The 25,062-nt window shown below is 40.1% G+C and overlaps 2 protein-coding genes across 4 annotated transcripts in view; both read right to left on the minus strand.

Annotated features, from left to right (window-relative positions):
* Window positions 1–562: 562 nt before the first annotated feature.
* On the minus strand, window positions 563–9,863 carry ctsc (cathepsin C). The gene is made up of 8 exons (XM_088301531.1): window positions 9,331–9,863; window positions 8,015–8,160; window positions 7,305–7,459; window positions 4,404–4,559; window positions 4,001–4,119; window positions 2,951–3,082; window positions 2,555–2,787; window positions 563–1,260 (listed from the first exon to the last, which is right to left on the minus strand). The coding sequence occupies exons 1-8, from the start codon at window positions 9,488–9,490 to the stop codon at window positions 994–996; spliced, it is 1,368 nt and encodes a 455-aa protein (XP_088157657.1). The 5' UTR covers window positions 9,491–9,863; the 3' UTR covers window positions 563–993.
* Window positions 9,864–12,930: 3,067 nt separating this feature from the next.
* The window catches only part of grm5b (glutamate receptor, metabotropic 5b), a 48,907-nt gene continuing 36,775 nt past the window's right edge, over window positions 12,931–25,062 (minus strand). For all 3 annotated transcript variants that reach the window (XM_088300038.1, XM_088300039.1, XM_088300035.1), the window contains 6 exons: window positions 24,864–25,050; window positions 24,454–24,612; window positions 24,073–24,198; window positions 23,360–23,542; window positions 22,288–22,454; window positions 12,931–20,595 (listed from right to left, as the gene is read on the minus strand). In XM_088300038.1, coding sequence (XP_088156164.1) covers window positions 19,506–20,595; window positions 22,288–22,454; window positions 23,360–23,542; window positions 24,073–24,198; window positions 24,454–24,612; window positions 24,864–25,050 — 1,912 coding nt within the window. In that variant the 3' untranslated portion in view covers window positions 12,931–19,505. The remainder of the gene's footprint in view (window positions 20,596–22,287; window positions 22,455–23,359; window positions 23,543–24,072; window positions 24,199–24,453; window positions 24,613–24,863; window positions 25,051–25,062) is intronic.

The raw sequence follows: 25,062 nt of genomic DNA on the forward strand, positions 1-25,062 counted from the left end.
GAGAGGGTTGCAAAAGTAATGAGCGTATTCTGATACTACTCAAATGTAGAGAGTAAAAGTCATCAGATCAAAAATATTTAAATACAGATGCCTGAAATATATCCTTAAGTTCAATAACAAAGTACTTTTTTCTACATTTTATTGCTAAAACACTTGAATGATTATTTTGTAAGTATATCTAATGTGGTGAGTTTGTGTAGTAAACAATCAAACAAGAAAATATACACTTTATACCTTACAAATACGACTATTCTGAGACATGCACATTGCCACAATGCCTTTTGTTCACTTCCCAGCCCTAATATGAATACTAATCACAAGTTGAAACTTTCAGTTACAGCTTGGTCAGTATTTCGGCTTTTTTCAGAAGCCACAAGAAGATGTATCGTAATGCAAATGGTAACAAAGTGGTGGGGAAAAATAATCAACATCTATTAAAGTATTCCTGAAATTTGTGAAAAGCAGTTTGATTGTCATCACGGTATTGTGTAATGTAATAAAGGTGTTTTAATTTAGTAAAACAAATTTACAGAGTGACTGGTGTCCCTTTACTATTATGAAAGACACATAATATACAAATTTTAATACTGATTCATGGACATAGGAACAACCAATGTGCTTCCCTGAGACAAGACCCTGATGGGCAGATATTACAAATCAACCTCACATAAGCATTCGCTTTACACAATTACAGCCTCACATCTGTAGGTGCAACCTGCACTAAAAATCCACAATCATTTGGGATAAATCAATTTCATGTTAAAAACATCACATGCATATATAGAATCATGTATGACTTATAAAGATATTGTTCACAAGCAGAACTGAAAGTAAAACTAACCAGCATACTTGTGATTTCCATTTTAGAATACTGTTAAACCATTAAACTGTCAACCCACACATGCACTGATAAACAATGGATGCGTTTGAAAATGCAGCTTGAACGAGAGATCACTCAGTGCGTTCTATTTAAAAAAAATAAAATAAAAACCTCTAGAGTTTGGGGATGGGCTTTGCTGCAACTGCGATGCTTTCGATGGAACACTCATCGCTTCCCCGGCGGATTCGGAAGTAGCCATCCTCTCCCCAGCCAGTGCCCCAGCTATTCTTAACAAGCCAGTACTTCTGGCCGGTCATGTGACAGCGGCCGTAGCCCACCAGCAGCACGGCGTGGTTGGTAAGCTCGAAGGGGTTGAAGGAATCCGAGATGCCAGTGTGGTGGTAGATGCCCTCCTTGTAGTTCATGAAGTCTGGGTATACCTGCAAACAAAGAGTTCATGTATTCTCATTGGATGGATATGGTGGCAAGCGCCTCGTTTTTATATGTGTATCCTCAATCATGCATGCCTGTATAAAAAAAAAAATACACGGTAAATCAGATGGAGACCCCCAATTAATTGAGTTAAAGGGTTAGCATGGCTTTGCTGATTTATTTGCTTGTGTTGTGAGCCAAAATTTGAGGTACAAGCTGCTGCTCAAGTGACGTGAATTCTTTTGTTCTGCATTTCCTGTTTAGTATTTCAGGTATATTTGTTGGATTTATGTTATTTCGTCCTGAGTTGGTCTCCAAAGAAAGTGAAACGTGACACTGATTTTACCATTAAGTTGTCCTAGAACATGTCGGTGTTGTGGGGGCGTCCACTGAGTTCTCACTGTACTGTGTGACAGTTGACTAATCACCGATTTAAACATCATGTGGCCAGTATATGATGATGACACACTATTTATGCAGCCGAGCCAACCGTCCTGCTCGCATGCAAGGCAGAGTCAGGGAAATGCAAGTCCAAGATCACCTGATTGCAACCATATCATTACCAAACTGCACTTTGATAGAAACCTGTCTTTGTTTAATTGTGTGTTGTCCTTTCCATTTCTGAATTGACATTTGCTTCTGAGCATTTTTGGAATGTGCGTATGCGGGAGGTTTGGGTGCTCAGCAAGTCAGTGGTTCCCAAAAACTGTGTCGTGCTACAAAAGTGCGTCGCGAGAGATCAAGTGTGCATGGGAAACTACCCAATTTCATTAAATTACTATTTATTGAACACAAATAACATATTGATGTAGGGGCGGATCAAGGCTGTTCTATTTTTAATTGTGATGACGGTTTTGCCAGCCACAATTAAATTTTACATTTAAAATGAGTGGTTCTGCAGCACAGCATAAGGGTTAAAGCATATTAAAATACCTACATGACACGCGAGTGAAAGAAATCCCCATCCGCTTGGCTAGACTTGTTTTGGATTCAGGGCAAGTGGAAATAAACATGATAAAAGCAAATGCCCTTGATAGATTTTAAAATCTTGTGCATTATGTTAATAATGAAAAAGCTAATTCATTTGTTTTCAAATTTCAGCAACAATAGGTGTTGGTGCCAATGGGCCACGTAAACGAATGGCAGGTAAGCCATGAGTTAAGTCTCCAACACGGCAGTACTGTGACAGTATACGTATTCCTACTATGCATCATGCACACTACAATCCCATTCCAGATTCTCTGGCGCTCAATTAACAAGTGTTAAGCTTGGAACTGGAGGGAAAACAAGAATAGTTTATACCTCAAAGGCCACAGCCATAGGGCCATTCTGGACCAGTTCCAGCATCATGGCAGCTTCACTGCAGCCGCCATAAAATCCTCCCACATAGCTATACTCTGCCGCGTAAGTGCGGCCGCAGTTTTTAGGGATGCCGCAGGGAGTGTTCTTTCCAACATATGGAAAACAGGACTCATCCACAATACCGAAGTCCTGGACGTACTTTCCAATCAGGTATGGAAAGCCACCATCACAACCTGAAATATGAGAACGGAAGAAATAGCAGAGACCTTAGTTGGGTCAAAGATGAGACGACTAAAAATAACTGCTGCTACTACTACAACTACTACTAATAAGGAACATATTATTGCAATGGTACTTTGTCTTGGGCAAAACAAAACAGTGAAACAATTCCCGTACCTTGGGAAAACTCAGAGCAAGAGACCACTTGCTGGGGGCTGAGTACGGGAGCCTCACTGTTGTTGGTTAAGATTCGGATGCGAGCCTCTAACATCCCCATGGAGGCGAAGGAGTAGCAGCTACCGCATGAAGCTAGAACAAAAAGACGTTTTTTTAATAAATATAAATATAAATATAAATATAATTCTGAGCAAATTAGTAAAATGAGCCTTTAAAGATTATTATATGGCAAAGAGCAACAAATTACAAGATACGTTGGTGACATGCAATGCAATACAATTGTCAGCCAATTGCAGGGCACGTAGCGACTAATACTGTAACTATCCACACTCACTTTTACACGCAAGGACAATTTATTCTTTAGTGAACGTAACATGCATGTTTTGGGAATGTGGGGGGGAGGAAGTAGCACCCAGGGAGAACACGAGAACGGAGATTTTAACCTCGAAACTGAGAGGCAGGTGTACACAAGTTCACCAGGTTGCAGTCTACACCTCATCTTAACAAAATAGTTGGCAGAAATAAAATAGGTCAACACACTCTGCAGTAACAAATAACACCAGAAACAGGATATTAAGAAACATTCAAGCTCCTTTGTGAATCAAAGCAAAGCATCAATGAGCATCCACCTGACTTAACAGACTTGAGCGCTGCAGTACAACACAGTAACATAGAGGGCTTCTAGTCAAACACTCCAGTCCTCTCCAAATCTTAAAGCACAGCCCTGCAGAGTTGCTCTCAGACACTCCAACTACTCAGCATGCTTAATCCCTCCACTCACACACCAGGCTGTGCAGAAACACAAGAGAGCGCCCAGACGAGTCAGGTCTGCCAGGAGGGAGGCAAGCAAGCTGCCGCTCAGCGTCTGCTGCTAGCTATGCTGTGCACGTCTGTGTGCAAAATTTTATCCTGCACCAATCAAACATATCTTCTCCCGGGTTCATTTTTTCAGGACTGCGGAATATTATTGTTTCAAACCTGAATAATCTTTGTGCTTAGAATTTTACAGAATTAAGTAAAGATGGTGACCCAACAGAAAGTGAATGTTACCTTGGTTTCGCACAGGGCTGACAAAGTTGATGCCATTTACTTTCCTCCAGTCCCAATGCTCTGGGAGAGCTGCTGCCAACTTGGCTACCTGAGCTGTCACAGCTGTAGGGCGAACATGGCTGAAGCACAGCAAAAAAAAAACATAAATGTTGTGTCATAAAATTAGAGTAACGTCTCCAAAAATGAAAATTGAGACATCTTAATTCTACACTTAACTCCCTTAAATATGATGTCTGATGGAATTACCTAAAACATTTACATAGTTACATCAATGTTGGCATGGTAAAAACACTCGCCTATGAGTCTCACTACACAACACAATGGATAATTTTTTCCTTCTTTTTAATTTGGTATTAATTGCATTTTCTTTTCAACTGTATGTGATAAGAGAATAAAAACTCACACCGGAACGCGGGAGGCGGGTCCTCCTGCTCTGTAGTGCAGGTCCTGCAGTGAGTACGTCTCATATTCTGGGTAGGACACAGCCTTCCAAGAATTTTGGGCTGAATTAATGGACTCAATGACACCTTGGTGTGATGTAAAAGGCCTGTTGAGGAGCCTGAGGTAAAGAGACAAATGTCAGCGCCTGTACTGCTGCAAGCAATCGGATCTCATGTGAAACAGCAACACTAAAGTCATACGGTCATCTGAGGCGTGATTGTGTCATTTGATTGTATCTCGGGTTGAAAGAATAGTTTTGATATTGCAACAGATAACGCGGCACATAAATCCTCTTCAAAGTAAAACTTGCCAATGGCCCATGAGACAGAAAAAATCCATAATCTTTTCTCAAGAATGCACATGAATGCACTATTGACAAAGGGAAAACTACTTGTGATGTAGTGTACAACAATAAAGAGCAAAACACAGTTGATGGGGAGGCAAGGGAGAAATGATTCTGTGCAATCTGTACAGATCTGCTGCTCACTCGCCGAAGGAAATTTTATATTAATCATGCAGAGGGAAGCATCCTCGGGCCGCATGGAAGACTTTAAAAGCTGTTGAACAATGTGCGTTTTGGAATGGAAAAAATGCATCCTCTTAAAGAAAGAAATTACAAGGGGCATTACAATTTCTTTTGGGGGGACAGGGGGCACTTCTTCAACCTAATTTTGATCTGCTGCGGAGTTGTGACAACTGCAACAGGGCTCAGGAAGATGTTCTGTCACTTAAAACGAAAGTAAAAGTAAGTAGAAACCAAGTAGAAGAAAGTAGCATAACTATAAGATAACATTTTCTTAAATAATTTCCAGTTTAACTAATTCACTGCCATTGATGGCTAAAGACGTCAAAAATATTTATTTTTTTACTCGGCTGGTAGTGAATGAGTTTAATAAATTTTGCAGAATCTTTATTTGTATATACGTACGTCGCGATTGTTTTTTTGTCACAAAGCATTCTGGGTAGTGACGTTACACGGTTGCACGCTTTTGTTTTTAGCTGTCGCAACGAGCTGTTAGCAGCGATCAGCTCCTCTGTTCAGCCTTTCCAATTTGAACCAGAGCGTGGTCAAAGACATGAGGAATGTGGTGAAAATGGAGATCACGTACGTGAGGGCGCGAGAGTTGGTTAATTTCAATGGTGAATTTGTGGCAGCGGCTTGTCGATGCCAAATGAGAACGTGTCAGCTGTAAAGAGCTCCATTTTATTGCTGCCGCTGTCCTCGCCTCTTCGGACATGCACGTCTCTGTCTGAGTGGTGTCATACATGGTGAACATTGTACACCTACAGATGTCAGAGTGCTTGAGTGGCATTTAGCTTTGCTAGTTTTCCGCGAATTTGCTAAGCTCCTGAAGAAGAAGCACAGTCCAGGTACATTTCCAACTCCTTTTGTGTCTTTTAGCACAGTTTTCAGTCGTCATTTGTGGCAGCCTTGAGAGAAATATTGTAGGCACTGCATTTGATTTTAACCGTTGTGTATAGCCATTAGCCAGACACTGATGAATTCTCTCTGAATTCTCGCTGAAGGTGATGAAAGGTCTCAAATGTGTCCGGCCTGAAATAATGTGAGCACAGCCTTTGTCTTTGAGGAGGTGGACTCTTTCAACGACATCCTCCCATAGTATTCTTAGCTTTTTTTCTTTATGAAAGCTATGGAGGCTTACCTCGCTTTCTTTATTCCCTTTTGATTGAGAATTACATCCATAAGCCTTGCAGTGTGGCATTTCCACTCCTTTTCACTGATGATAGTAGTAGTTCACAGATGGTTGGCTTTGATTGTCAGAGGGCAGCAACCATATGATGTCATCCCAGAATGCATTGCGCACGCAAAAACATGAAGGCCACTGTGTATGAAATCATTCAAGTTTTTTTAATATATACTATATATCAAACAATGTGTTTTAATAGTAGAGGTCGGTGATTGTATTTTGAAAGCCTATGTCATCAATGCCATGAAATGCGTCAACAGCCACTTGAGAACAAGGCAATGATTATCCTATGCCGTTACTGATAAGGAGCTTGCAGATTCAGATTTCCATGACGATGGTTGCCTCCTGTGGTGAAAGTGACTTTAAAAGAATGAGAATAAAATTAATGATGCACCTCTTGTATAGGATATCATTACAAAGCTCACAATAAGCTTTTTCTTTAGGAGTAGTTTTGCTTATCAATGACTTCATTTGAGTAGCGATTTCTATATTTTTTTTATTCTGAGGAGCAATTTTTTCCCCCAGTGAATCCCAGGGACCCGAGGCAAGGATTTTATTAAACAATAAAAATCCAGCAATATAATGGGAGAGTTGAATGAAGCGCTGCATTTAAAAAATATTTTTAGATTTGAATATCCTACTGAAAATTCTATTGAATATTCGATTATTCAGATAAAAAAAGATTTTTGCTGGGTAAAATAAAATATTTCACTTAATAACGAATTACCAGGTACATCGTTCCCAAACAAGAGAAACTCACTTACAGAACAATTTGTCTGGATTTCTATATTCTTTAAATGATATCAAGAACCGTTACACAGTTGTTGCAGTATATTATGCATTAGGATGAAAATAATTTTGCATAATATGTATTTTATAATATTAAAATATGATCAAGTCGAGAGTGACACAAATGTCATTTTGCATCACCAAGATGTGAGAATAAAAGTGGCTGAAAAGGTAAGCCAAATTAAATGTTGATTAATGTTCTTTACTATCATAGTGAAAGTGTTGATATGATTCACTTATTAGATATTAATCCTCAAGAACGATTTTAAGGACTTTACCCAGCTCATGAAAGAGTAGCAAACGTCATAATGTTGCAGTAGCTTTGATTGCATTGCTCTTTGTAGTTTTATAAAAGTAACATTTACCTGGATCCCAAGACTGGTTTATTATAAACTTGTGGTGGTACAGGTTTCACTTTCTTCCCAACAAAACAACCCCAGTTGTTTCCCAGGACATCATGCACCCATCCTGGTAGGGTATGATCACAATAGCTGGTCACCTTCTGGCCCGCTTCAGTGTACTAAAAAAAGAGAAGAAAACATTCAAAAACGTTGCCCATAAACTGAAGTTGAAGTCCTCAAGACAGATTTGGGGAAGTACACCGCACTGGGTAAGGATTCATGAGAGCAAAATAACTTTTTATGTCCAAAGGGAACCAATGGGAGACAAGAAGGAAGTAAAACAATCACAAGTTTTTTTAAGCCTAAGGGAACACATTGATTCCTCTACACATGCTTCATGTGTCATGTGAGGGTAAGCGGAAACAATAATGTGTTATGAAGTTGCCGAAAGATGAGGATGAACATAGTTTATGAGTAGGATATTGGATAGAGACAAGGTTAATGAAGGAGGACATATGAATCAAACTATTTGAAATATTAATTATAGTTTATAGTTCAAGTGACACAAATCCAAATTTTGCTCCGAAGTACCACAGTTCAAATATGCATCGAGCAGAATAATGATACAGCTTGCGAAAAAACAAAAACATGAACTCCGATATACTCAGAGTTATGTGAGCTTGACAACACCAAAAGCAAACATTCAATAACAATAACGCAAGTGATTCTTTTACCTTGAAGAATGCAAACCATTTATAGCCATTGATGACTACTTCAAAACCCTGGTTGTAAACTAGAGTGAAGAAGCCGCTGTTTCCCAATTCGTCTTTGGCCACATCCAACTTCTCAAGGGTCACCGTCACCGTGCTCTCACCTGTTGCTGAAAGGGACAAGGAGAAGTCGAAACCATCACCCTGATTTGCCTTCGGATAACATCTGTTATGGCTTTCGGCCATTCTTCCATTTTCTAAATCACAAAGTACACCCTGGACTATGTAGTGGCTTTTTCAATCCAGATATTGATCTTTTGACTTTCAAAAAACAATTACAACTCACATAAATCTTTTGACTATTACACATCTATGTGAATGTGTATTAATTTTAACATAATCGGGAACTGAAAAAAATACAATTAATTTCATCGAACAAACCCCAAAATACTTCAGAAAACGTTGATAACATTCAATACATGTTCTTGACGAAAAACAAATTCCAGAGATAATGAAATAAATAAAAAGAAAATATTAGCTATTGTGAAAAAATGTAGGGAAAAAAAAGAAATCAGAAAATAAGTGAATTTGCGAGTAACTAACTGTGATTATGCATAAAGTGTAGTTTTAGAATCAGAAATCCCTTTATTGTCATTGTACTCAAGTGTGCAACGAGATTAAATTGTAATATCACCATTCACTACTAGATGGCAGACATAGCTTCGTTGCATACTGCTCTATACTAAAAAATGAGTAGGCAGGTTTGGAATCATATGCAGGACAAACATTGTCCTAAAGTTAACATTTTGAGTGAGTTAACTTTTGTGGGGGCGGGGGATGCACAATATGGGTTCTTGCATTTAATGTTGGTTTCCTGTTCAGCAACCTTGAATGGTGGATTTCTTTTTATGCAGGAGAGCCTTTGTACTGAAAAAAATAAAGTATGTGGTTATTTTATTGTTTGGTTGAAATTGTTGGTTTAGGATGGTGGAGCTTATATAGATCAAATCAAAAGTCATTTTTGATAATACATTTCTCAATGCATTTTTGGAAAAAAAAAAGAATACATCAAGAGCACATAGTTTGCATATATGCACATATTTTTTCAATATTTAATTTTTTTTTTTAGGGGGGGCATTATGTCAACATACATCAGGTCTGGTCCCTGGTTTTAATGAACGCTCACATCACTAAGGATGAACAAGCCGGTTCAGGCTCGTATTTGCACTCATTAATCACACATTTATTAATCACACCCAACATGCAATGGCAGCCATTGGCATACTTCTCTTTTACAGGCTGAAGAGAAGCACGTCGATGGTTGTAGCTATATAGCCTACCTTCAGCGGAGCAGTTGACGGTCTTGTCGTGGCCCGCGCTGGACACCTGGAACACCCACGTCCCCAGCAAGTCCTCATAAGTGCAGTTGGCCGGGGTGTCCCCCCAACACAACCCAGTCCAAATCAAGAGCACACAGGCCACAACGCCACTCAGCCTCATTTCGACACACTTACAAAATTGAGCAAGTTGACTTCTTCCTGTTCCACTTGATTTCACCACACGACCTAATTTTAGTAAGACACAACTTTTTTCCACAGACTGTGACCTCTATGGTCAAGATAGTAATCAGTGTGTGTGCGCGGAAGAAGCTAGCAACAAGACAGTTTAGACACCAAATGTACCATAAAGAGTTTATGCTTCTATCGTCGAATAGCAACGATTTCGAAGTGGAACACGAATAGACTGCTGGCTCCTTTTCATTGTTTAATGTTTCAGCTCTGCTAGTTTGGAGTTGCAGCAACTCAGCAACAGCTATTGGAAGTGAGGATGTGACTATCTTGCTTCAAAAATCTTCTTTGTTTGTGTGAGCGTTTGCTTTCGTTTCTCAGTCACGTGACCATCATTTATGCGCAGGCGCACGTATGATACTACGACAGGCTTTACAGTATTACTTTAACGACGATGCACCCCTATTGCAAAAACATGTTCAGCATTGTAGTATAATTAAATAATATACATAAATAGTAAACGGGTGCTTTTCTTTATGTGCCCAGCGAGTGATTGGCGTCCAGTTCTAACCTGGCAAGGTCTGGATTTCCAGGCAAGACCAGTTCAGAGTGGGCCGCGCCTCTTGCCCAGAATCTGCTGAGAAAGGCTCCAGCACAGTACAGAGATTGGAAGCAAAGTACTATGAATATGGTTAGCATAACTAACATGACAAGGGAAATTTGTTTTATTTTGCTTTAATCAATCAAAGGCACAGATGCAGATATACGTATTTACAGGCAATGAGTTGTGTGCATATTTAATGTGATGTGCAACCACAAGAGGGTAAAAGTTGTCAATTGGGATTTTTTTTAAATGCTTGTGTAAGCAGGCCAGCAGCAAATTACCTTATTGATTTACTCCAAACACTGATTAGTTCAGACACGTATCCCTGCTAGTGCTGAAGTGTAATATTTTAAAGATTAGGGTGCCCATTGGTGAGTACAAGCAGTTTTTGATCACCATGAACTCCAAGGAGACTCATCTCCTTTATACAATAAGCGCTCATCTGAAGACATGTTAGTCATGTACTCTTAGTCATTACACTGTGCACTGTGGAGGTTTCTGTAAATAGGGATTTGGAAAGTATGTAAGACGTGTACTTGTGTGCATATTAGTTGTGTACAGCATGCGAATATGAACAGAATAAGAAAGTGCACGACTCACCTGAAGCCAGTAACTTTTTACTCCTTCTGTCATTTCTCCTCCGCACATTTACCTTTTTTTATTAGATTTTGTTGCCAGTGAACCTCTCATGCATACATGCGTCTTTGTACGTGTGTATTAAAATATTCACCCGTATGGCATCTTTTCCCAATATCGTGCAGCCTTATCACCCACAGCATTTGAGACCAGAAACCAGCTTGATTATTCATACTTTTGAAGTTACATTTCAACATATATTTTCACCCAAAAGAATGATTTTCTCAAATGCTCCAGAAGTCATACTGTTTGGTATGTGGCCAAGATTTGCTAGAAAGAAGAAAAATCAGGGTTTTCTAAATCTGGGAAACTTAAGACCATATTAGTGTTGTCGCACTGAAGAAGAAACATGTTGATGATTATTAACACAGAAATAGATGTCACTGGGGCATAGGATAGTGATTTGTTTGTCTCTGTCCTGACTCTCTGGTACAGTGTGCCTAAAGTGACTCTGAGTCACCATAATAATAAAAGAAGACTGTAGACGGTATTTCAGGCCGACCCACGTGGGCTCAGTCTGTTCCATGTTGGCGACAGCCAATTGGCGTCGAAAACATAATTTCCATGTCACACACAAGCGGACACAGACCAAATGAAGAATAAAATTAATAAAAACAACAGACACACACACACACGCACACACACATGCACAGTGCGGTGATGAGTGAAATAAAAATATTATGAGACATGTCATTGAGGTCTGTATGCCGGAAAGGTATACAGCAATGTTTTTTTTTTTATTTATTTGGCTGCATGTCAGGTGTGACGTGGTACCTGCAGTAAGTAGTAATTAAACTTGTAAAATGTTTTTTAAAGTTTTATTTCCTTTTGAAAATGTCACCAATTACATGTCTTTAATAACATTAATTTAGCCATATGCATAAAAATTAGGGCAGGACAATATTGGAAAAATATGCAAAATGGTTATTGAACATGGCGATATTACTATTATTGCGATTTAGCATGGACTTTGATAATGTTCAACTACTGGATGGCGATGCACACTTACATTTGCACCTGACTGGTCAAAATAAAAGCATACAATTCCATAATAAAAATATTGCATGTCTTTGCGATATGCATATAGCATGAGCTAATAATCATTTTGTCATGCCGTTTAAGTTCTTACTTGACAAGGTGATGCTAACAGCAGAGAGGGCGTTAGTGTTTGTTTGTACTTCTGTATGTCCACAAAAATCTGTTAGCACTGCAATGGTGAGCAGCAATTTCATTTCATGAACACGTGGGAGGGAGCAGCCACTTCACCCTTGTGTTACATCCTTCTCATTTAGATCAAGTGCTTTCACAATCACGTACCTCCGACCAGACCCATACACCTACACACTTCAGAATACTGTTCATTCTATATGGAAGGCCATATTTCTTTGTGCAAAGGTAGCTTCTGGTTTTTTTTTTTTTTATTATTTTTATGACGCTGCCATGGCACACATTTTACACACAAATATGAATGTGTGAGGCACTATGAAAGTGTCAGTCCACAAATTTACATCATTGACATGTCCCATTCAATATTTTAGCATACACAAACAGAAACAGCATTCGGAGAGTGAATGAAATCGCATTATAGAATTGCTTGATTTAAAAACGAAAATGCTACAGCATCAAATCAGTAAACTCTGCCATTAGATACACACATTAGTTGCCCCCAAAATTTTGACTATCACATTCACAGAGTTGCAAACATATAGAAAGTCACTTTCTGGAAAATGTGCCTGAATGTTTCAAATATGGAACCAGGAACAATACAGTGGGACTGTGCACAGGAGTGTTTTATATATATTCAATTTTAATACTTAAAGAATAAATCACTCACCAAATTAGTATTTACTTTGCAGTGACATTTTAAGCGCTTCATGAAGCTTTATTTGTCCATCACTAACAAATTGCACTCGTTACATCTCGTTGGACCCAACATGGGCGCACTAGAGGATTGATAATGTTGGCATAAAAGTGAAATATATCATAATTTCGAGGTGTATTTTTTCAGCTCTTATGCATTTATCCAAGCTTTTCTAATTAATTACTCCCAATCAAGCCACACATGTCAAATAAATGAAGCGTTCCTTTAATCCGGGTTGGAAGAATATTTTGGCCAGGTCGAGTGCTCTGATCCTACATGTTAAGCGTGTTGTGAGCTGTGCAGAAGTGCAGAGTCATTCACAACAATGGCACAATGTTAGGACACTTTATTCTCGCATAAAACCGTTTCATGTCAGTTTGTTGTCTTATAGCACATTCTAAAGCAAGTTAGACTCTAAAAATGTCAAATATGCTTGAAGCACACACCCCTCACACTCAGTCCAGTGCGAATCAATTCCCCCTTCTACAAAGCCACTTAGAAATATACTGTAATTTATACAGCTATGACCATAAAGTCTCAACATTTCACACTTTACAAATCCAAGGGGATATATGAAATAGATAACTAAATACAGTATGTAAATATAAATCCATATCGCAGTGCCACAGACATATAGCATCAAATTACATTCTACAATTCTGTCATCAGAAAAAAAAAAAATCAAAATGACAAAGCTTAAAAAACATTCCTAAAAGTCAATCCTCTGAATATCAAATGGCCAGTGGTGAATAAACAATACAATAGTTCCTTGAATAAACAATAGATTTAAATAGATTCCGTACATCTCCAACAAGTTAACCGCTTCAGAAAAATACATAAAGTCCATGATTTTCCACTGCAGATGTTTTGTAAATCGCATTCCAATGACTTTAAAATTTTAGAAAAAGAAACATAGCACTTAAAATGGGGGGTGAGGTTGTTGAAAATTGGCACTGTATGGGTAATTTCATTTTAAGAACACAAACATAGAAAGAACACCAGAGTCTGAGGATATGCACTTGACACTTGATGTGCTTTCTGAACATCGAATAGCAGAGAGCAGTTATTATTTCCATTTATTTCAGTAACAGTCATTTTGGTCCAGTGCTGAGTAGATGCAATCATGTTTTGCACAATTAGCATTCAGAATGACTATGTATTTCTTCAAGTAACCAACCATTATTCCACTTCATCAAAATTAAGCCCAAGATAACCGTTTGGTGAGTTGCCAAGATTAAAGTACAACACAGCCACTTTATTTAAATGGAGATGTGCTTTGCAGCTCTCTTCACACCGCCATGTTCGTGTTGCAGAAAAAAGAAATACACAAGACATTTGCTGACAAGCTTGTAGAAATGAACGCCTTGACTACAGGTGATGAAGTTGATACGCTCCAGTGAGCAGGAACGTGTAAACATCACTTTCTAAAGGCAACATTCATATTCTTATTGGTTGTCAAATAAGAAGAATCTCATCACGTTTGAAACTGGACGAATGACTGGAGGCTATATTCGCACTCAAAGCAACAACTATTTAGCATCTATTTGATGACATGAATATTATTTTTCCTTTAGTTTTAATTTCACATCTTCCTTTTATTGTTATACCTTAAACCAAGACAGATACTGAAATACAGTGGAACCTCGGGTTACAAGTGATCAGGTTCAAGCAGTGGTCCCCAACCAACGGGGCCACTGGATCAAGCCGCGGTGGGCCGCACGGATGAAAAAAAAACGCATGTTGAGATGATAATTGTCTCGCTAATATTTAACCCACAAGCTAGTGAAATGTGTATGAATCCCGCCCGACACACAATGTGGCCAGCACCAAACCATTGTTAGTTAACACAGTCTGTTGCTACATCCCCAAATGCAAGTAAAAGAGGTAGTTAAGGAAGAGACTTGAAAAAAAATTCAATACTCGGCAGAGACAAAATATTTTATGTTCAAACTGATGAATGTCATTATTTATTTATTTTTTTTCAAATATTCTTTCATTTTGAATTTGATGCCTGCAATATGTTGCCAAAAACCTCAGACAAGGGCAAGAAAAGACGGGGAAAGTTGAGGAATAAAAAAATTTGAATACTTTAGCTAAAAATAAGAACCGTGTGCACATTCAACAGCAAGGGTGGGTTAAAGTTCACCACTTTATGTACAACTGCAAGAGCAAATAGTTCAACAATTTAAGAACATTTCTCAAACTACAATTGCACGGAATCATCTACGGGTTAACTATCATCAAAAGATTCAGAGAATCTGGAGAAATCTATGTATAGCGGCAGGGCCGAAAACCAACAACGAATGACCTTTCATCCCTCAAGAGCCACTGTATTAAAAATTGGTTTCATTGTGTAAAGGATATTGCCAATTGTGATCAGAACAGTTCAGAAAACCACTGTCAGTTAACTGGATTTGTTGCGACATTTACTAATGCAACTTAAAACTCTCCTATTTAGAGTGAAAGCCATACTGGTTATCAGCGATGGCTTCTCTGGGCCTGAGTTCATCTGAGAAGGATCAAAACAAAGTGGAAAAATGTGCTGTGGTCTGATGAGTCAACGTTTCAAATTGTATTTTTGGGGGAAATCATGGACATTTTGTCCTTTGGGCCAAATGGGAAAAGGATCATTCAGATTTCTAATAGCACAAAATTCAAAATTCAGCATCTGTGAGGGTCTGGGGGTTCGTGCCCATTTCATGTTTAACTTGGACATCCGTGAAGGCACCATTGATCCTGAAAGGTACATACTGGTTTTGGAGTTATTCATGCTGCCATCCAATCTTTTTCAGGGGCGTCCATGCTTATTTCAGCAAGACATTGCCAAGACACATTCTCCATGTTACTACAGTGTGGCTTTGTAGTAAAAGAGCATGACTACTAGACTGGCCGGCCAGCAGACCAGACCCGTCATGTTGAAAATAAAAATCATTGAAGCACTAACTACAAGAATGGAAACCTTCGGACTCTTGAGCAACGGAAGTTGTACATCAGGCAAGAAAGATTCCACTTAACCTCAGCAATTAGTGCCATACACATAGTGTTGTTAAAAGGAAAGGTAATTTAATACAGCGGTAAACATGCCCCTGTCCCAGCTATTTTGGGATGTGTTGCAGGTATGAAATTCAAAGGTGGAACCTGAGCTGGCACTCTTTAGCTGGGACTTGGCTTCCGCAGAGGCAATGCACTGGTTCGCACCACGCTGTAAGATTTAAGTTTTGTTTTATTTACTTGTCTCTTTGTGTGCACCTATGTTACAAATCTTTGGGTGATTAAAATATAAATTTCTATCTAGCTTTATTTTGCAACCATTGTCAACGTTAGCAGGAACGTATGCGGAAAAGCTAAAACTGCATCGCAATTTGCTAGCGAATACACAGTTATTTCTTTAACTTGTTTTTATATTCTAAATTAGTTTCTAATCACACACTTTTAACGTCTATTAGAGATTTGTTTTCAGGCTGGCTCTCCCATTCATTCCAATGGGATACACATTCATAACTCAAGGTTCCACTGTAAATCATAAGAAAAATAAAATCACTCATGAGATCTGCCTGCTCTGTATGATAAAAAATAAAACTTGCACTTCACCTCTCAGAAATCCATAAGGTATAAGAGACTTTAATTGATAACATCAACATCTACAACCCGCAGTAAAAGTGAGCTTCAGTCAGTTAAAAAGCAAACTCTTCTTTAGCAGCTGAATACATTACGCAAAATACAAAAATATTGTGGTTGGCATATTTAAGACAAGCAGGCTTCACCATCTCTGCCCTGGATTGCACTCAGCCTGTCTTGCAAAATCAAGCATGTACGCAGCAGTTACCTACTTAATATTCAAGACAACACTGCTAAGTCTTTGTGTGTTCAGTCCTTTCCCTGCACTTCCAATTAAATGCCTTCCTACTCTGTCTGCGCCCAAAAATTCTTAGGTCAGTCATATTGATACTGCTTGATCATAAACACCCTGGATGTCTTTTAAAACACATGGGAATCAATTTACAGGGTCTATTGCTAACTTGGACACCCCTGATCCAAAACAAGTGAGGGCAATCAGCCCTCCCTTGTCGGTTTTGCGACTTTTTTCTTCCTATCTTGCATTAGTGTAATGACTGCGCCATATTTCCAACATCCTCGCAATCTCAAATGTAGCATTTGGGTTGTTAGAGTTAAGCTTACTTAAATCACCTCCACGTAACCAACAAGTGATTCTTATTCAGCACGGTTACGAGCACACTAGATTACAACCTGCGTTGTTTGCTTTTTAAACAGGGTTGTAGATAAAACAGCCTCCTACTCACCATCAATGATTGGGCGAAATGCAAACAGTTTAGGATTACATAACCTAGAGATTGTTTTCCTGTGATCAGCAGATGAGCGCTTTTGGATTGAAAGTACGTACAAGGATTATCAATCCAATTCTTTGGAGTGCAGTTACAAAGATAAGTCGTGCTCCAGGTTTTTGGTAGCATATCATCAGTGCATCATATGTTGGGAAAGCAATCTCTAACCAAAGGAAATTTGTCTTCCTTCCATAACGGCGATCCTTTCATTAATTTTTATTTTCTTTCTGATCAGCCACGTGATTTTTTTTTTAATGTAGGTGATGTCACATCAGAGTCCCTGTAGGCAATGAGATGTGTGCATTGATTCTGTCTGTGTCTGCTGAGGCAGCACACAGTTCCACCCGAGGGGCTGATAACAACCATGCAAAGGGCAGAAATGAGTGCACCGTTCTCTCGCTTAGCACATAATGAACACAGTCAGCGTCAGTAGCATGTAAACCAGCACTTCCCAAAGCACACCACCAAAACAGCACTGGCTAATTGCTGGGTGATGGTCTGTTTCGGCAAAGAGAAGACATACGGCTAATAATGATTATGATGATGATGCACAGACTGAAATTAATGGTCCTGTTTTGTCTTTTTGTCGTTTTGTTTTCAAATAATCATAAACTAAAGAGCATTTACAGTAATTCAGAGTAAATAAGTGTGGCTTTTGCTCAAAGTACAATTCCAGCAATTGTGTCTTCAAACAATGCAATCCATGTAGAGACAATGAAGTGTCACAAAATATCCTCTCCATCGCACACGCGGCTTTTAGAGAAGATGAGATTAGAAATACACAACTCACTGTATCACCTTGAGCACATTTTCCGTAAACACAAGGGCGTTTGGGTATGCATGCTCCTTGGCAAACTACCCCCAGAGAATGCGGAAGTCTTTCTTAAAAGTGATTAGAAAACCCACTTGGGTGTATGGGTACTATTGCTTTTACAATGAAAAGAACCAAGTGATCACATTTGAAATATCAAAATACAATAGAAAGACTTTAACATGTACTTTTTTTGTTTTGTTTTTATGAAAGCACATTTTTACTAACAAAGCGCATAAGGTAGCCCCACACAAAACCCTTTGGCACAATAATCATATTAAATAAATGAGATCAGAATTCGAATGTTCACTGACACATTTAGTAGCACAGTTTCTGGAGTCGTACGGTTTAATGACTATTTTTCTTCTTTGTAAATGTTACATTTGACATGTTCTTTCTAAGCACGGTTGTTTCATGTCGAGCATTAAGCATGATGATGGAAACAAGTACAACACCAGCTACCCTTGCTAGGTTAAACAGCTATTTCTGTCTTTGCTGTAAACTCAACACAAACTCAATTTAGTTGACTGCACTAACAAATGTTAAGATTAAGAATAGAAAAAAGGCGGAGCTGAAGTAAACTCAACTAAATGTTATCATTAATTCATGATTATTAATCACATTATTGCTTCACAGTCAGTATGTTTTTTTATGTCAGGTTGCCAGGCAACAAGAAGAGACTTTATATACAGGTACCAACCTGTGTGATAGTGCCATCAATTTGACACTCTGCTTGAAGTAATTTTGGATTGACCAAAATGTCTAACTGACAACGCTTAGATTTTTTTTTTTTCGAATATAATTGGCCTGAAGTGCTTTCTGCTAACATGCATGCAGCAGAGAGGAGGATTTATCAAAGCTTCTATTACACTGACACGAGGGAATCATTTCAAGTTTGCACCTGTGCCACAGACGGACGGAAACTAATGATGTGAACTTTTTCCCCCAAAGAGATGAAAGCGAATCTAATGAATTCAGTCAAATATTATGAAGGAGAGTGCCGCCGGTGCCCCGCTGTCACATTGTATGGAAATTCTCTAATAAGACTGACATCAAGCATGATGTTAGCATTAACTGACAAGGTCAAATTTTAGTCAATTACAAATAAGATTTTATATTGTTGTTGATCCGGCTTCGCTGCCTTCTGGTACAGAAAGTTTTGGTGCCAAACCCCTCAAGAATCACGTGAAACAAAAACAGTTTTGACGGCTGATATAGTAAAAAGATGCGGATGTGCAAAGCAACACACTGCAGCTGCGCATTAAAACAATGAATTTCTGCCACCAAATAACTTGAGAAATATTTACAGTTTTACTTCCTGTGTGCGTCCCTGCACACAGGCTGTGCGTGTTTGACTGCTGTACTGCAGATCAACTGTACAGTTTATGTGCCCTTTGGGAGCTTTTAGTTGGTCCACAAGCTTTGCCCCTTTCTCTTTAAGACAAATAAAACACACTCATGGAGGTATACATACAGTACATAGACACGCAGCACGAGTGCACAATCGCTATCTCTAATTAGTTGACAGCCATGTTAGCGTAAGGCCACAATCTAAACCTACTACATATTTTCAAACCACAGATTTGTGTTGTGGCCATTTCCCTTTCTGATGTAAGGAACATCACTATGAAAATATGATCTCACTGCACACATGTAAACACAAAGTTTTCACATCCTCCTGGGGATGAACGGATTTCAGTCGATCCATCCGCTTTTCTTGACTTGCACCTCTTTCTCTGCATCATTTCTGCCTCACAGTGAAGAGGAACTCTGGCTGTAGTTTCTGAGATTTAGTCTACTGTACCTGGGCGAAGGAGGAGACGGGGGAGGGTGGGAGGGCACCGGGGGGAGACACAGATCTATATCAGACACAGACGAGCTACTGCTTGATGCCAGCGAGTCCCGGAAGGGCGACGGGGGAGTCAAAGCAATAAGCTCCTCTTCCAATTCCGCCCTCCTCAGTGGAGATTCCATGAGGCAGGTGACCAAGCCACCTCGCATGGGGGAAGGGGAGGACTGGGGGTGAGGAGGTGGAAGAGGGTAAGGCGACTGTGGAAATGGGACATGGTGCACGGGACAGCCAACCCGGCGGCCCAGGCTCGACTCGGCGATAGGGTGGGGCTGGACGTCAGCGTAGGTGGTGAGGATAGGAGGCGTGTGGATCTCACGAGGAAGAAGATAAGGGTCGGTGGGGTGCGGCGCTGGTGGCGAATGTTTGTGCGCGTGGGGGTGCGTGGGGGAAGACAACAGCATCATAGTGTTGAGCTCGCTGATGTTGGCCGTAAAGCGGTTCACTACGCAACTGATCTGATCCATCAGGTTGCTTTGGCACGCCACTGGACGGCCCTCCAAGATGATCAGCCGACCGTCACTCCCGGCCACACCTGAGCCACTGCTGACTTGGCCATAACTGCTGCCGCTGCTCTGGCTGCAAGTACTGCTGGGATACTTGGCACCGCCTGCTGTCTGAGGCTCCTCCTGCAAACCGGCAGTGAGTCTCTGGCTCACCGTACTGATTGGGGAGGGCGTTTGTGGCCGATACGTGAGGGAGTACCTCTCCTCTGCTTCGGATAGATCGTAGAGGTTCTTGTCAGCGCCGGTGTCACTTTGTGAGGGGAGGGAAGAAATGGAGGGGAGAGAGGGCAGAGAGGGCAGAGGCATGTGCGGAGGCAGGTCGGCTCCTCCACAGTAACGCTCCTCAGATGTCTTGGAGAAGGGCTTGATGACCGCAGTCTGATTGTTCTCCTTTTTCTTGATGTGGAAGGACAGACGTTGCCACAAGTGGTTACCGTGTGAACTGTTGCGCTCGGTCTGGGCCCATGATACCGACTTGCCGTTTGAGCTGAAAATCAAGATCAATTTAAGACTAACAATGGAAATGCGATAAAAAGATGTACAGTATTGTAGGGGTAGTCGAGTAGGCTGACACGATGAAAGCAAGACAGAATTTATAAAGCAAATAAAAAGTAAACTGAATGTCATTGCCACAGTTCACAAAACGGTATTTTAAAGAGTACCACATGGAAACGTGCCAGGGCAATTGAAGGTACAGAACTCAGGACAGTTGCCAGAAAATTATCTGAACACTTTGGAATTACTTGGATTTTTGTATTAATTGGTCATGAAACGTCATCTGATCTTCATCTAAGTCACATAAATGCACCAACACTGTCTGCTTAAACTAATACCACACAAACAGTGGCATTTCTTCATGTTTTACACACTGCAATATGGAATATTCTCAGTACAGGCTGAAAAAGGAATGTGAACACTGTGCTAACGATTTCTCCAAGAGCTAATCAGAGTCATCCAAAATAAAATGTGATGAGATTGCCGTTGACGTAGTTAAAGCTATCCTACCCTATAAAACCTGCATCAGTTTTGAGTTTGTTATTCTCAAGTAGCATTGTCCAATGAACTTCGGAGTCAATCATGCCTCATGCTCGGGCTCCCAAAAGACCTACAATGAAGAATGACTAACTTCCATGAAGCGGTTTGTGGGGAGAAACAATGATGGCATCACAAATCATGGGAGTAGATAAATGATAAGCTGTTCACGTACTCTGATGAACTTCCTGAGTATTTTCCATTTTTTACCCTACGGTGTTCATTCGTCCCTTTCAGCGGCTCTTTTTCTATTTAACACTATTCTATCCTTTGAGTCACATCATGTACCCCGCACTTACCTCTGATCCTTTTGTCAGATTAATTAGCATGATTATTGTATAGTGTAATTTTGAATAAAGGACTCACCTTTTCCCAAGGATGCACACACTTGTAACACATTGACATACATATGCACGGATTGTAATAGAGTGACACGTGCATGAAAGAACCATATGCTGCTCACTAATTGCATGTTGACGCTAACAAAGGAAGTTGGAACATAAATTTAGAGGACGCTGCAATCGGTATACAACAGCTTGATTTATATAAATTGGTAATCATCGAGCATCTCAAAGGCAACAAGTTATCACAACGGAACACCACTGTTCTGATTCCCACCAACAACTGTAAAAAAAAAAAAGAGGACCCAAATGGAAATGTACAGAAGGGACTGAAAAAAAACTGAGGGAAGCGCTACTGACATTTCTCATGAGAGCATGATTGAAATCTTGCTCGGCAAGCCGAGTGAACGGATGTAACTGGCAGACAATTGGGACCGCTGTCTTTTCTACCCTTTTCAGTGGCTGTCCATCATTGACTTCATGTATTTGATCCTTCTGCCTTAGATGACAAGGGGATGGCTTGAAGATTGGTGAAAACGTCCGCCACACATCATGCCATTTATTTTCTCTTCGCTCCCTCTCTCTTCATTCCATTCATCTCCTTTTGAATGTACTCTGATTTGGCTCTGCAATTGCCTCCCTTTCTTCCCTTTTACTCAATTCATTCCCATCTCCGTCTTTGCCGCGTCCCCATTAGCCAATTGCCTGCAGTTCATGTTCAGGTCAGAGGAACAATCGAACAGGGGGCTTCAGTAAATCAATCTTTCAGAGGGTTCAATCACACACACACTCACATACACACTTACCTGAGAGTCTCTGCTGTAGAGCCTCTGCGTTTCCACAGGTTAACCAAACTGGAGGAGCGGCTAGCAGCTGAGGATGATTTGCCATCGCCCACATGCATGCGCACTACTGTACTGGTAGTAAAGGCACTGCGCACGTTACGCTCTGGTTTGGCCAGAATGATGTACACCTTTGATGAAAGAAAGGAAAACATCTCTTTAAGTGAGCTTCACACATCTTGATGGGGTGATTATTTCAATTAATTATATCATCCATTCATGATCCTAGCCGCTTATCTTCATAAGGGTCACAGGCGTGCTAGAGCCTATCCCAGCTATATTCGGTCAGTGGGCAGGGTACACACTGAACTGGTTGCCAGCCAATCACAGGGCACACCAAAATGGACAACCAGCCGCTCTCACACTCACACTTAAGGGCAAATTTGAGTGTTCAATCAACCTGCCATGCATGTTCTTGGAATGTGGGAGGAAACCGCAGCACCCGGAGAAAACCCACACAGGAACGGGGAAAGCATGCAAACTCCACACAGGAAGATTAATTAATTTAATTTATTGTATCATGCAAAATCAATATAAAGATTTACGTTGTACCTGCTCAGGAATTGGTATGTGAAATGGTGCAAATGAAAAGCGATGTTTTCAATTAGTTGCGCAGATTCAGACTGCACCAGGAAAATAATGCCTTCTTGCATAACACCCACCAACACAACGCAAGTATTATCCGCTCTTATTATCCGGTCAAATTCAGTAGGTGTTTTGCAAGCAATTATATTGTTGAGTTATTCCCAAAAGTAATAAACTTCAACATTATTTTACAAAAGGTGGTTAGAAGGTTAAAAATGTATCAGATATGCTCCATACATTGCCCGTCTAAGTCGCCATACCATATCATAGTCACTATAATTCAAATTTAAATTTGTTTCTGGGGGAACATAAGCATGAAGGGACATTTAGACCCCATGTGTGTTATAGGGCAGATGTATATTGGTATTGCAACCAGGATTAATGGACAAAATTGTAGAACTGCAGACATATAGTGTACTACAAAAAGGTCAAAGGTAGCAAATAAACTTACCTTTGGTACGAACATACAGCAAAGGGCCACTGTAGCGCTGAGGCTGACACTGAAGCACATGGTGATTATTTTGTAATTGGAGCCAAAGTAGATGGGGACAAAGGCCAGCCAAATAATGCAGGTGGTGTACATGGTGAAGGCAATGTACTTCGCCTCATTGAAATTAGCAGGAACGTTGCGGGTCTTGAAGAGAAACACAAGTATGAACAAATACCTTGTTGTTATTGCTAAGTTGGTTTCGACTTAATTAAGCCACATTTATTAAGTCAAGACAATAAACAAATGCTGTGATTATCTATTGGTATGATAGCAATCAAGCACAGCCCATGGCACCAAATTGTTTTGTGGAGTTTCTCGGCTTTCAACGTGTGGAGAAAATTGATGGCTACAGGCCAAAAATAATCAAATATAGGCTTTAATTTGCATTTGGAAAAAAAAATCACATTTCCTTTATTGGCCATGGTTAAACACCCAACAGCATTTCAATGCTTTTTAATCGGGCTATGCGAGTTTTCTCATATGAAAAATAATAGTTCAAACACGACAAGCTTCAAATAAGATTTAGCTGGGACTTAACCATTAAATTTTTGGTTTATAATTTGTTAAATGCTTATGATTACACTAAAACACATTTGAGCCTAACTGATAAAAAAGCAGCCAAGTCTTCCAAAATGTAATTCAATTGCACAATATGTAGGAGGCAGGGAGGTTACCTTGAAGGCATAGAAGGTACAGCTGAGAATGAGCAGGCCATTGTATCCCAGAGGAGCAACCACACCCAAGTTAGTGGTGTTACATATGAGGTTGACTTGACGGATGCTAGGGTAGTCATGGATCACCTGTTTGGGCGGATGGAACCAGGAAGTTGTTTTCATGTACATGTGGGAAGGTCGTTGCAAACTTAGAGGTGTAATCAAAATAGAAATCAGAAAGCAAATCATTTTGCACTAACGTATTCAATTGAATGTATTTAAAGTTCTAGGATCCATATTTCCGGTCCAAAAATTAGTGCAAACCATGGTCTGGTAGCTGCAAAAGAGACATGATCAACTGCTGGAGAAAATATCCTACAACTAACTGAGTTTGGCACTCACCTGGGGTGGCTCCATGAGGAAGAGTGCTACAATGATGGCGAGCTGTAACAGTATGAGCAGGAAGGCAATGATGAGCTGAGCGCAGGCAGACATGAAACGCGGCTTCTTTGTACAAATCTTCTTCTTGCTGCCTGCCAGGATGCGTGCAATGCGGTTGGTCTAGAACACAAATATTATTGTCCTTTTTAAGACTACGTCCACTCACTTTTTCACTAGTTTGCCAGTATTATTTATTCCTCATCAGCTACTTCATGATCAATCCGTGCCATATTTGAGAACCCTTATATAGTTTCCTCTCCAGCATACTGTATTTGTACTTGGGCCCTGATGATCAATTGGAACCAAGTTGACAAAGCGTAGTCCAAGGATGTGCAATAGACTGAATAGCACATCATTTCTCGAGTCCTCACCTTGGTGACCAAAGCAGAGTAGCTCATGGCGGGCGACAGGCCAATTCCCAAGCGTTGGAGGTAGCAATGGATGACATGTGGTTTGGCGATGAGGCTGAAGGTACACAGGTACCCCAGGCAGATACCCGCCAGTATTATATAGCAGAGCTCCCTGCTGGAAGATTTCACCACAGGAGTGTCCCTGAACCTGGTGTGACAA

The sequence above is a fragment of the Idiotropiscis lumnitzeri genome, chromosome 7, assembly GCF_059441095.1.
Source record: "Idiotropiscis lumnitzeri isolate Australia: NSW breed Sydney's pygmy pipehorse chromosome 7, RoL_Ilum_1.0, whole genome shotgun sequence".
In the NCBI taxonomy this organism is placed as follows: Eukaryota; Metazoa; Chordata; class Actinopteri; order Syngnathiformes; family Syngnathidae; genus Idiotropiscis; species Idiotropiscis lumnitzeri.

Coding starts and splice junctions, on each gene's coding strand:
- ctsc (XM_088301531.1), bottom strand. CDS start 9,490: ATGAGGCTGAGTGGCGTTGTGGCCTGTGTGCTCTTGATTTGGACTGGG. Junction 8,161..9,330: donor CGTCAACTGCTCCGCTGAAG/GTAGGCTATATA, acceptor TGTCCCTTTCAG/CAACAGGTGAGAGCACGGTG. Junction 1,261..2,554: donor CTATGGCTGTGGCCTTTGAG/GTATAAACTATT, acceptor CTTTGTTTGCAG/GTATACCCAGACTTCATGAA.